Source organism: Zalophus californianus, chromosome 14, assembly GCF_009762305.2.
Source record: "Zalophus californianus isolate mZalCal1 chromosome 14, mZalCal1.pri.v2, whole genome shotgun sequence".
Lineage (NCBI taxonomy): Eukaryota > Metazoa > Chordata > Mammalia > Carnivora > Otariidae > Zalophus > Zalophus californianus.
The window spans coordinates 79,844,018-79,857,709 of NC_045608.1; the positions used below are offsets into that span (position 1 = coordinate 79,844,018).

Below are 13,692 nucleotides of genomic sequence, written 5' to 3' on the forward strand. Positions count from 1 at the left end.
TTAACACTAGTTCATTTGCTTCTTTATACTTATTATTTTGCGGTGTATATTTTTTTCATCATAATGTATGTCACTTTCAAGTGAAAACTCTATGTGACTTTACAAATGCCATAAGAGAATTAATTTTCAGATTTCCTCATGGATAGTAGACCAACAGTGGTTGTTAGTTATTTAGATGACTCATACCCAGCTATACACTTGAGAAGAATTCAATTTTTTTCTTCATACCTAATGTCCTTTATCTGTTCCAGGATACCACAGTACAGTTACTTATCACGTCTCCTTAGGCGTCTCTTGGCTGTGACAATTTCTCAGAGTTTGCTTGTTTTGATGACCTTGCGAGTTCTGAAGAGTACTAGTCAGGTATATTTTAGGACACTCCTATAGAAATTTGTCTGATGTTTTTCTCATGATTAGGATGGAGTTATGGAAGAGGAGAGGAAGAGGGAGGAAAACTACATGTGTAAGGTGCCACTTTTATCACATCTTACCAAGGGTGTATGCCATCAACATGGCTTATCACAACTGATATTAAACTTGATCATCTGGACAAGGTAGTGTTTGTCAGGTTTCTCCACTACAAATTTAATGATTGCATATTGTACTCTTTGGAAGGAAGCTGCTATGTACAGCTAATACTTAAAGGGTAAGGAGTTATACTGAGTTATACTCTATCTTCTGAGAGCATGAAGTACCTACAGAGATTATTTGAATTCTTTTATAGGGAGGGAATACATTTTGAACTCAGTCAATTATGGGATTAAAAGCTGTCATTCTACAAGATTAGATTAACAATATAATCACCAATATTTGCACTCATGCTTTCCCCATCCTACTTAGAAAATAATTTTTATCAGTATACATGCAAAGCCATTATTCCTTTTATGAGCCTATTCTAGCCGGCACTACCAAAAACTTATAAATTATTTTAAAGATTTAGACATATATTCCATTATATAACTATACTACAATTTATTTGAAAATTACCTTGATAGACATTGTCCCCAATTGTCATTATTACAAAGGATGCTGCAATTTAGCCTATCTCTCATGGTCAATTGGGAGATTTTCAGAATTACAACAGAATGATGATCCATCACAAAATTAATTTGGTGGATTTCCATTAGCTTCTTTAAAAAAAATGAAATAGAATAGGATAGAGAATACATCACAATAAAGTACCTCAGAAGTAGGAAGGTAAATGATTGTTCTGAAAAAGTATTTTAATTTTTCTCTATGTGTGCACATGCATGCGTATGCATTGTATGAACATAACAAGTGGTAGTGGAAAAAATGTATTTCAAACTATTTTACATACAAATAAGTTTGAAAATTATCTCTATTAAGTGGAATTGCTGGAATAAACCTGTATTCTCAACTTTACAAGATAGTAGCAAAGTGTCAGTAATAATTTAGATGCACAGCAGCAGTGTATGAGAATTCCTATTTTCTCTAAATCCGCACAATTGACTGGTATTATCATATTTACCTTATGCCAACCTACACAGGATGAAATGGCATCCTCTTGTTTGAGTATCTATTTGCCTGATTACTAGTGAGGGTGAACATCTTTTCACGTTCTCACTGGCCAATTGGGTTTCCTATCCTTTCAACTGTGTGTCCATATCCTTTGATCAAATAGGATTACACTTGTTGGCCTTTTTTCTTTGACTTGTACATTATATTATATGCATGTGTATCTGTGTATCTCTCTCTATATAGATATAAATAGATATATATATTTATTTGCACCATACATCCAAACAAAGCAAACAAATTTGTTTATGGTGCTTTTTTTTTTAAATAGAAGTTTTGTAACTTTAATACAGTGTAATTTACCAAATTTATCCTTTCTGAAGTTTTTTTGTGTTTTCCATAAGAAAACATTCCTCGTTTTTATGTCACATAGAAATAGTTTTAAATTAGAACTAAATTCTAAGTTTTAGATTTTTACTTTTCACCTGTCATTATCTAGAATTTATTTGTATGTGGTGTGAGACAGAGATCTAGTTTGAATTTTTTTTTTTAAGATTTTATTTATTTGAAAGAGAGAGACACAGTGAGAGAGGGAGCACAAGCGGTGGGGAGTAGGAGAGGGAGCCCGATGCGGGGCTCGATCCCAGAATCCTGGGATCATGACCTGAGCCAAAGGTAGACGCTTAAACTGACCACCCAGGCGCCCCTCTAGTTTGAAGTTTTTAACCAACTGACAGAAGCACTGGTATAGCTACCACTTTGGACTGTATTAAGGTAAGTTCCATATCAAATACAAATACAGGTAAAAAACTTTAAATGCAATTCTTGTCTTTTACTCTTTGTATCATAAAAATTGGAAACAGTATCTAACGATAGGAACAGATGTAGTTTTTGTTCGGTGAAACATTATACAGTACTGAAAATGAGTTAAGTCACACCTGTGCCAAGGATACATCTCACAAATAAAGGATTAATAAAGAACGTTTTTAAAGGTATTGGCTGCCCTTTTCTCCCCAACACAGCCAAACTTTTTGAAAATAATATGATCTCTTTTTCCCTGATCCTGTAAATCTCAAACAACTTGAGCCTTTGTTTTCCATTACATCAGAGAAAAAGCTTTCACTGATGTAATGTAGCCAATATCGCAAAATCCAGTGGCTTTTTTTCAGTCTTCTATCTTCCATTCAATTTGTCTTCCTTAACCATGACTTCTTTCTTAAATAGCTGTCATTTCTTAGCTTTTGTGAACATTGCTCCAGTTTTCCTCCTACTTCTCTGTCCAATATAGAAAGGTCTCTATTTGGCCATTGAATTTTGGAGTTACTCAAAAGTTGGTCCTAAGGCTTCTTTTATTCTCACTCTTGTACTTTCTGTCTAGACTTTTTTTTTTAAGATTTTATTTTTAAATAATCTCAACACCCAACATGGGGCTCAAACTCACAACCCCGAGATCAAGAGTTGCATGCTCCAACTGAGCCAGCCAGTCCCCCATCCCGCCCAGGTTTTTTTGACCATACCCTTGGTGTCAGCTAACACCTATATGTGAAAGTCTTAACAAATAGCTCCAAATCCATATATGTAATTCCAACCTTAACAGATCCACCTGAGACACAAACTGAGTATGTTTAAAACCAAACTCATGATATTCCCCCATGAACCTTTTTAGGTAGTAAGCTTCCTAACTCCCTAGTGTTTACAATCTCAGGAGATGGCACCACCTTCCACTCAGGTGTACCAATCAGAAAGCCAGCAGTCATTCTTTGTACCTCATTCTTCAGCTGTATAGCCACGTATTCCTTTTTGATTTTGCTTGTTTTGAAATGCAAATAGGAACATCTCACCCTTTGGGTAAAACCCTTCAGTGTCTCTCCATCATAATCAAAACCAGAATCCTTAATACAACACACAAGGTGTTACATGAACTGGTCTCTGCCTCCCTTTCTAGCCTTGTATCATGGCACTCCCCCTTGCTTTATGGCATCTCACCACATTGGGTCTTTTTTATGTACGTAGCCCATGCTTCCTACTGTTATTAAGACCTCTGCATAAATTGCACTTCCAACCCACCCTCCATCCTCTCTCACTCCATTGTCTCATGACATCTCCTTGCACTTTCAAGGGTCACTTCCTCAGGGACTATGCAGTCCAAACCAAAAACCAAAACCTTTACTTCAAGTTTATAAGTACAGACCTCTGTTTTTACCATTTGGATTAATGTCTGTCTCCATCACTTAACCGTAATTCCATGACAGCAAGACAGGGCTCCTCCAGCACTCATCACAGTCCTACGTTCTTAGTAAGGACTCAAATGTGTGCTGAAGAAATTATTTAGGATTATTATCTCAAAGGTACATGTAATATGCACTATAGCCACTAGAGGCTGCCTTGCTTGTCTTTTTATTCCTTCAGAACAAACATTTGAACTGTGAAGATTCAAGATACTTAAAAAACAAAACAAAAACCAAACTTACATGCTTGAGTCATTTACTATACCTAAAATTGCAGTGATTCCAAAATATCGTCCTTCACATACTACCTATTTTATTATTGCCAAGCACATGTATATTAAGCGATATTATTACCTAACATTTCTCTTTAAAGAGAATCACATTTTATTCAGATTTATTGAGGAAAATTTTGTCATGGTTGAATCGTTTGGAAACCTCTCAAAACAAATGAATAACTACCAAAAATTTTAAAAGACACATATCCATGTACCAATAAAAGTTATTTAGCTTATACCTGTGGAACGTTTACATGCATTAAAAAACAATTTAAAAATTAGATATTTCTAAAATTTCACATCAACCAAAAATTTGCATTTCAAATGTTACCTGTGGTTGTTTTAAGACTATTAAAGCCAAAAATTAGTTTTTAAGCCCTAAAATATTTGAAGTATTTAAAAGAAAAAGCAATCTTTAACATTTCATTGCTAAGATACAAAGTTCAGTGACTATCCTCATTATTCAAACTTTAGCTGCAAAGACCTACATTAATGCAAATTTTGCTAAGTGGAAAATTTCCCAACCATATTAATAATTATTATAAGTAGAGATTAGCAATTATTAATATTCTAGTATGTACTACTTCTTAAGCACTTTTATTGATAAGTAAACCTCAATGTACTGTGGAAAAGTACTTACTGAGAAAATTGGCCAGTTGATTTGTTATGGGCTTGGAAGGTCATATAAATAAGTCCATAATTACAGGATACGAAGTAGAATCAGGAAACTAAAGATTTATATAGGAAGTCAATCATGGAAGCACTTCTATGTCCAACTTCTTACAACTCTCTGAGAAAACATATTTTAAATCTATTTTCAACTTCCATTTTAGAAATCAGACCCTAAATTTGTACCCTACTGACTTAATTGCTTTTTCCAGCTTTAGCTGCTGCATAGTTGATATTTGTCTTGTTTTATTTTTAAAAACATCTCAAATACTTTCAATATATACTAATATTGTACTATCTATAACTGACTATAATAACAACATTTATGATGTACTAGGTACCAGGCACTGGGACAAGCACATTCCTAATTCTGTGTACTTTCATTAATCCCCTTGACAGATAAATGTTAAGTGAGACTAAGAGAAGTTAAATAACTTAAGGTGTTACCGCAAATAATTGGTAGAATTGGAATATGAACTCTAGGTACTTCTACCAGACAAGGACAATCTTCTTCAGGGACCCTAAGTGCAGGAGATTTCTAAAAATTGCATTACAGAGATGGAAATATTGTATATAAATAATCCATTTCCAATCATGCCCTTTCCATGCCATTCACTAAGCCCTCCCATTTCTCCATTCCAGAAATTGATTCCATTTTCAATCTCTCTGGCAAACTAAACTGCAGTAAGTATCAGCAATCCTTTTTGCTAATAAATAGTAACAGATACAGCATTGGCTATTTTGATACTATTTTCCTAAGATCGGGGATTTTTTTTCCATGTTTTTCTTCTATATATATATATATATCACAGAAAAATATTTAGAATTCGAACATTAGGAGCTAATGTTCTATAAAAAAATATTTTGAATTCTTAGTACTAACATTGTAAAAAAAAAAAACAAAAAAAAAAACTTTCCAGCAAAAACAAAAGAAAAAACCCAAAGCCTCATTCAAATGAAAATTTTAGTTTCCTGAGCCTGGGTAAACTGAAATTAAAGCCTACACATAACTATGGGCATACTTTTACGTGTAAGCCAATAACCTGACCTATGGTTATATAAGAATGATCTATTTTTATTTTTCCACAGAGCTAAAGGAGATACTTTACTACTTCAATATAACATGGAACTCGCCTGATAACAAAATTACTGTTACCCATTTATTTTGGTGCTTACAGGGAGCTATACAGAAAGAAAGGAAATTTAAAACCTTGCAAAAGCGGCAATTTATGTGTGAAGAAAAGAGGTGTTAGGAATAGCATTCCGATACTGTTGACTAGAAACTAACATCCCCTTTACCACCTTGGACTGTAATCAAGGAATGACAAAAAAGATAAAGGTGGAACTTCCAAATTTAGTATACTTACTCTATGTGCTAACATTTGGTAAAGGAAATTAAAACTGTGCAAAGCACCCAAGCTTTAAAATAAGTATGTTCCACAGTCGATACCTTGATTCCAGCCTAAATGGCCAAGTCAGAAAGACCGGAAGGCTAGTGGGAGAAGAATGGCTTTGCACCTAAGAGAACTGATTTTAAAGTTCCTTTGAATACCTCCTAATGGAGTTGACTTGACCAAGTCGTTGAACGTTTCTAGGCTTAAGTTTGCATTCTCTCTCTACTGATGGGGCTGCATTTGATGTTTTGAAGGGTCCCTGCTGTGCAAACTGTGTTTTAAATCCTAAGTGCTCATGCAGGGTATCTAGCCACAAATCCAACGACATCCAAAACTCAAGAGTTCTGTCTGGTTACTTTCTCCACCTCCCACACCCCAGCACACCCCGCCCTATTATAGCACTAACTGGGTGGCTAGAAGGCGGTCTTCCAGAAGTTCAAGCAGACGGTGTTGTCTCCAGGCCTCCGGAGCGAGCAGGCACTTTGCTGGGAAGGGAAGAGAAAGGAAGTCAAATTCTAACTAGTGCCCTGGGCACCTGCTACACGTGCGAAGACAGTATCACCAACTGGCAGCAAACAACAAGAAAACGTGAAGAGTGCTAAGGAAGCAGCGCGCCCGCGGGCGTGAGGCCAGTTTTGGTGCCACCGCACCTCTGCGCTCTGGTCCCCGGGCTTTACCTGGGGCTTTTCCGGGTCAGGCGTTATCTCGGGAATGAGGCCTCCTCCGCGCAAAGGCAGGCTGCAGCTCTCCGGCAGAGGTCCCCTCTGACCCCTGAAAGGAGAGCCAAGAGAACGTTCCTAAACCACAGTCATAACTGCCTCTCAACTGCGGAACGCCCCCGAAACCTACCTGCCGGGAGACCGCTCTCGCGATAATTCTAGAGCCAGTCCTCTGTAACTCCAGCCCCTCCCCCCTCCTCCGGCCAATCAAACAGGAGTGGGGGCGGGGTTTTTCCTTTGAGCGGGGAGCGGGGCTTTCAATATTCGCTCTCCGGTGCTGAGAACGGGCGGGGCTGGGGCGGGGCTGGGGCGGAGAGAGGGGCAGGACTCGCACCCTTTCTCGCGAGACTGAGACCAGGAAGACGCCTGCAGAGCCCGCTGCTGGTGCAGCAGTGGCTGAGGTAGCGGGTGCTGTTGCGTCCGGACCTTCTGCCTCTGAGCCTACTCCCGGTCTCTGAGTGGGGAGGTGAGACGTGACCAGGCCAGGGTTGTGGAGGTGCGCAGTGCCAGCTGAGGCTTAGGGGGAATCCAGGCTGCGGCCTGTCAGAGCCAGTCAGGGAGGCGCCCACAGTCCTGACAGGATAAGATGGCGGCGATGGCGCCTGGAGGTAGTGGCAGTGGTGGCGGCGGTGTGAATCCATTCCTCAGCGATTCGGACGAGGACGACGACGAGGTAGCGGCGACCGAGGAGCGGCGGGCAGGACTTCGACTGGGTTCCGGGAGCGGCCTAGATCCTGGCTCTGCGGACTCGCTATCGCCCCAAGATCCCGTGGCCTTAGGGAGCAGTGCGCGGCCAGGGCTCCCTGGGGAGGCGTCGGCGGCTGCGGTGGCACTGGGGGGCTGTGGGGAGACCCCTGCCCGATTGTCAATTGATGCGATCGCGGCTCAGCTGTTGCGCGATCAATACTTGCTGACCGCCCTGGAGCTGCACACCGAGCTGTTAGAGAGCGGCCGCGAACTGCCTCGGCTGCGCGACTACTTCTCCAATCCAGGCAACTTCGAGAGGCAGAGTGGGACCCCGCCGGGGATGGGGGCGCCGGGGATCCCTGGAGCAGCTGGCGTTGGAGGCGCAGGGGGTCGGGAACCGAGTACGACGTCTGGCGGGGGACAGCTCAGTAAGTGAACGCAGGGCGTCGCTCCCGCAGGGTGGTTGGGATTGTCGGGGAGCGGGTATTTCTGGGCAGGTAGTGAGTCTTAGAAACATTTTAGAGAGAGAGAGAGAGAGCTGGAGGGGGTGAGTCCTTTGCGGTGGAAGCGTAGGGATCTGGCAGCGACTGTTCTGCGTGTGTGCCTACAACCTTCAGCTGGCCTTCGACTTGCTCCTGGTTCCTCTGTTGGCTTCGGTGTCTAAAAAAGACCCAGTTTCCAGTTCGCTGACTGTGGAAGGCTCCTTGCACACTGGCTTATTGCTTAATCATTTTTCTTTTTCCCTCCAGTCACCTGAATAGCCTCGACCAGGAAATAGTGTTTCTTAAATTGCTTGCAGTAATTTCTTGACTCAAAGTCAAGAGGGAGAAAAGAATAGGAAATGTTCTCTCCGCACAGTCAGATCCCCTAAAGTCCTTTTTCTTTGGAATGACTTTCTCACTCAAAAATTCGGTTTTCTGCTGACCAAAATGTGTTGTGTTTAAGTAAAGTCAATTTAATTCCATTCCGATGCCTTAATTGCAAGAAGTTTCCAAAATGACAAAATCTAAGGAGCAGAGTGGACAAGTTCTGCCTGTAGTCTGTCTTGTGATCCCAGTATCTCACAGGCTTTTTTTCTCTACATAAGTTAGGAATTTACTTTTTTACCGTGTTATAATCATTCTTAGCAGTATAGAGTAATCGTTTACCCCATCGATCATATATTTATAAGTGTTTCTTTTGGCTTGAAAACGTACTATCAAGGATGTATTCTGGATTCCCGTATCCTCTTTTGGGAGGCATCTTGGATTTTCCCTTATGAATAGTACGAGAAGTTTTAGTGTATCAGATGAGGCCAACTGGAATTTACTAACAAATGTTAAATGTACAATTTTTCAATTGTAGTCTAATTGATTATTTTGTCTTTGTACTTTTGAATGGTGTCAGAGACTTCTATTGCCAAATCTAGATGTAGTGCAAGTGCAAAGAGTACATTTTCTATCCAGATAAATCCTAGGCAGATTTCCTCTGTGGTACGGAATTTTCTCAGTAGGTATAACATTCTTACTCAGTATGTAGGATAATCATCTTTTCAGGAAGAGATTTTCTCATTGCTGGACAGCCTAAATGTCACCTTTGTCAATGCTTCCCACACTCCCCATGTTTAGTTAGTTGCTTCTTTCTTTCTCTCTCTCTCTCTTTCTTTTTTCTTTCTTTCTTCCCTTAGTTGCTTGTTTCATTGTGCTTTCATGTGTAAACTATAGTCGCTAATTGTTTTGTATTTGATTTGTTGACAATATCATTTTTCTCCATTAGATAGTCACTTCTTGAGGTACATCTTCCTATTCCTCACACTTTGTACAGACCCTGGCCAATTGTTGAACATAATTTAATTGCATCTGCTATATTTTTCTCCCATATTAATATAATGAAATAGGTTATTCCTTACTTCATGACTTTATTCTATTTGAAAGAATTTCTTCACCACCTTATTACAGTTTGATATCACTGTTCATACTGAAAATTTCTCATTAAAACTTTTTGTATATAGAAATAGTTATGGGGCGCCTCAGTGGGTCGGTTGGGCATCAGACTCTTGGTTTAGGCTGCGGTGGGGGGGTGATTGCGATTGCTGGTGGTGAGATCCAGCCCTGCATAGGGCTACCTGCTCAGCGGGGAGTCTGCTTAGGATTCTCTCTCCCTCTCTCTCTCTCTCTCCCCCCCCGCTCCCCTGCACACGTGTGTGTTCATTCTCTCTTTCTCTAAAATAAATAAATCTTTTAAGAGAAAGAGATATTTATGTTTATAATTTAGACTCTACATAGCATTTTCAAGTTAATACAAAGGAAATGAGCAAAAGAGGAAAAAAAGTAAGTTATCTGTAATCTCACTGATATTTACCTAACCTGTCTTTTCCATGCATATATTTTAAAAAGCAAACACTCGATTAAACTGTTTTATATAGCTTTATATTGTCAGGCACTATAATTTTTACCGTCAACTTTGATGAAAGATTGCATACATAAAAGGCACATTTTTAACATGTACAGTTTTGATGAGTTTGGAAAACTAATCACTACTGCAGTTAAAATATAGAACCTCCACTGATCACTATACAACAGAATTTTGCATCCTGGGCACTATCAAAATTTTGGGTCTGATAATTCTTTGTTGTGGTACGGCCCAGTCCATTCTAGAATGTTTAACAGCATCTCTGGCCTCTCTATCCACTAGCTGCTGGTAGCAAACTTTCCTACCCCATCTCTCAAGTTGTGACAACCAAAAATGTCTCCAGCATTGTCTAGGTTAAGAACCACTTCTAGGGGCGCCTGGGTGGCTCAGTCGTTAAGTGTCTGCCTTCGGCTTAGGTCATGATCCCAGGGTCCTGGGATCGAGCCCCGCGTCGGGCTCCCTGCTCAGCGGGAAGCCTGCTTCTCCCTCTCCCACTCCCCTTGCTTGTGTTCCCTCTCTCGCTGTGTCTCTCTCTGTCAAATAAATAAAATCTTTTTAAAAAAAAAAAAAGAACCACTTCTATACATAAGTTTTGCCTATTCTAAAATTTCATATAAATAGAATCATGGAGCATATTTTCTGTGTGGCTTCTTTTTGCATGGACATATGTTTTCATTTCATTTGGGTAATACCCAGGAATATAATTGCCAGATCATATAGTTACTATATACTTCAGTTTATAAGAAACTGTCAAACTGTTTTCCACAGTGGTTGTACCTTTTAAAATTCCCATCGCCAGTGTATCAGAGTTCCACATCCCCTATAACACTTGGTATCTTCGGGCTTTTTATTTAACTCATCCTATGAGACATTGGGGGTATCTCATTGTGGTTTTAATTTGCATTTTCCTGAGGACTAGTGATGCTGAAAAACTTCTCCTGAGTTTTTGCCACTAGTGTATCTTCTTTCATGAAATGGTTGTTAATGTCTTTAACCAATTTTTAAAATTCCGTTTTATATATTCTGGACCCAAGTCCTTTATAGTGTTTTGCAAATGTTTTTCCCAGTATGGTTTGCTGTATTATTTTCTACATTTCTTCAAGTTCGGTTAATCAGTTTTTTTCTTTAATGGTTCATGTTCTTTGTGTCCTTTATAAGAAATATTTGCCAATCCTAAGGTTGCAGAAATTTTCTTCTATATATTCTTCTAGAAGTCTTAAGGTTTTAGCTTTTACCTTTAGGTTTGTGATGGCAAGACTGTATTTTAATTAAAGTTATAAAAAGAAGAAATATTTCTTAAATATTCTTTCTTTAAATGTGCACACATTTATAGCACAAACTTTAGTACAGCTTAAATACAAATGCATTGTGTATTTCAAAATATCAGTGCCTGTGAATGTCTTAATCCAGTTAGAAAATAGATAAATGTTAAAATAAGTCTGTAAGACTGTGCTTATTAATACCATGTTTTAAAGATTTTGACTAAGCTCCTGATTGCACAAATTAAGAATTCAGAGGATAAGTGTTTCTCTAGGATTGAGCTACAACCGGCTTTTAAAGGTCCCCTGTATTCAAGTCTAGCGTGTTGATTGTTGCTAATTGGGTTATGATTTTATAATACTCAATAAGAGCTTCATGGTTAATTATAAACAGTATAAAGATTGATAGTATGGATTATCTAAACATTAAGTTATTTTTATTTCTTTTTGTATATATTTTGATTGATATGTGTCTGATCTGAAAATTCTTAACACTTCAAAATAATAAATATGTAATGAAAAGTAGTTTCTTTCATTGATGTCTAAAAACAATTTAATTTCACAAGATTTACTGAATTATTTACCTAAAAGTTTGTTGACCTAGGTAAATAGTATGGTAGTGCTAGTAAAATACTTTAAGAAGTCTTCATACTGTATTTAACCTTTTTTTCTTGACTGGAAGAGTAATCCATATTTATAAAACATTCAGATGGTAAAAGAATTACAGCTTTATAAGCTTGATATTTTCAGTAGAAGGATTTTATTTAGGTTTATCTAGAGAGAGCACGTGCGAGCGGGGCGGGGGAGGGGAGGCAGAGGGAGAGAGAGAATCTCAAGCGGACTCCTCGCTGAGTTGAGCAGGGAGCCCAAAGGTGGGGCTCGAGATCAAGATGTAAGCCAAAATCAAGAGTTGGTCCATCAACCAACTGAGCCACCCAGGTACCCCCAAAGATTTCTGTTAACTAGAAAATTTACTTCTAGCAAATGCTCTAAGGACGTTTCAGTGTTCGATAAATTGTAGCATCATTGCAAGATTTCTACTACATCTACTTGGTGCACTAATTATATCTTTTAGACATACACACTATATATATATTTTTTCCTCTGTATTTTTGCCAATTGGGCCAGAATAAACTTCCATTTAGTAATTGTTTTGCTTTTCAGTTAGATTGCAAGATAAAAATTGTGGCAATGTCATTGATTAACACTGAACAGATTGTGCTATCTTTGCCAGAGTAATGCTGGTTCCACTTAAGTCTTAAGTAGTTTCATAGATGAGCCCAGCTTTTTCTTTTAGTACAGACAGTAGGTGATCAAATGGGAAAGACAAGCAACTTAATGCCTTTCAGTGATGGATTTCTTTTATTCTGTATTTCCCATGTCTTCAAGTTTTTATAAGGTAGCTTGTCAGGAGGCAGTCACTTGTGAATGAATGTGTAATTTCACTTGTGAGCCTACAACCTTCATGAGTCACTTTCCTTCTTTTTAAAATTTTCTCTTTCATGATCCTACCTGTCTTTTCTCAGAACTCAAAAGAGTATGTATCTCATTGTGCTCAGTGTTCTTTTTTCAGTATCACCAATGCTAACATGTCAAGATTTACAATCTTCCAGCACTCCCATCTCTTCCGCTTTACAGAGTCGTTCCTCCCTTGTTAGGTTGAAATCAGGTTTAGTGCTTCCTCTGGCTTCTGAGAGAGAAAATATCAATAAAATATTTCTGAAATTTTGGGATTCACTGCTTTTAGCTGAATGAGACTCTCTACTATTGTCTGGACCCTATACATCCCCAAATTTATCTGTTGCATAACTGTCATTTTTCTTGCCTATATCTGTTTAGTAGTTTCAAGATTATTATTAATTCTGATAAAAATTTAATCAGATATTGTCACTGGCTAGCATAGAGACTTGAATATAGTTGGTATTCAATACTTTATGTTGATCAATATATTAAGTTGTATAATCAGGATTGTAGGAATCCAAAAGATGTTTAATGCAGGTCCTTGAGTTTATGTTCTTGGTGAAGAGACAAGACCAACACATGAAAGAACTATAGAATAGTCTTCTGTGATACAGAGAGTAGGGTAAGCATTCAGATATAGAAAAATTATTGTTGATTGTGATAATGAAATGGTCCTTGTGGAGAAAGTGAAATTTTGAATAAATAGTAACTTTATTATTTGACCCTATTTAGACTCTTTATTGTGAGTGAGGAAAAGGAAAAGGAAGTGAGGGTAAAGAAAAGATAATGTTTATTTATATTTTGCCATATTTAAAACATCTGGTATTGTGCTTCCCATTATCTGGCTCTCCACTAAATAAAGTGATTCCATTTGGGTACTTGTAAAAATGCAGTGTGATGTTTCAAGCCATTGTGGTATTTTGGCTGAGAGGAAGCAAGATAGGGCTATTAATCAGGGAAAACAGACCTTATATCTGTCAGAAATTAAAAATTATACTTTCTATTTGTCAAAAGGAAAGTTAGTGATCTTCAGAATGTATGCTTTTTTTTAAAAAAACTTCATTGGAAAAAGCTTTAGAATTTGTGTAATTTTCATTTTGTTTAGTATTTTTAGGTTAAAAACTTTAAGTTTG

The 13,692-nt window shown here is 38.2% G+C and overlaps 2 protein-coding genes across 13 annotated transcripts in view; one reads left to right on the top strand and one right to left on the bottom strand.

Moving 5' to 3' along the window:
- Positions 1 to 6,922, bottom strand: part of PIGN (phosphatidylinositol glycan anchor biosynthesis class N) — a 108,258-nt gene extending 101,336 nt beyond the window's left edge. For 5 of the 8 annotated variants that reach the window (XM_027577305.1, XM_027577304.1, XM_027577300.1 and 2 more), the window contains exons 1-3: positions 6,720 to 6,876; positions 6,449 to 6,527; positions 4,620 to 4,769 (exon numbers count right to left, since the gene is read on the bottom strand). The gene's annotated coding sequence lies outside the window, so the exon portion shown is untranslated. The other 3 variants (XM_027577302.1, XM_027577301.1, XM_027577299.1) reach the window with 2 other exon arrangements.
- Positions 6,923 to 7,125: 203 nt separating this feature from the next.
- The window catches only part of RELCH (RAB11 binding and LisH domain, coiled-coil and HEAT repeat containing), a 103,802-nt gene continuing 97,235 nt past the window's right edge, over positions 7,126 to 13,692 (top strand). For all 5 annotated transcript variants that reach the window (XR_003516906.1, XM_027576092.1, XM_027576093.1 and 2 more), the window contains exon 1: positions 7,126 to 7,876. Coding sequence is in view for 4 of the 5 variants with exons in the window: in XM_027576092.1 (XP_027431893.1) it covers positions 7,348 to 7,876 (529 nt within the window). In the remaining variant the exon portion in view is untranslated. The remainder of the gene's footprint in view (positions 7,877 to 13,692) is intronic.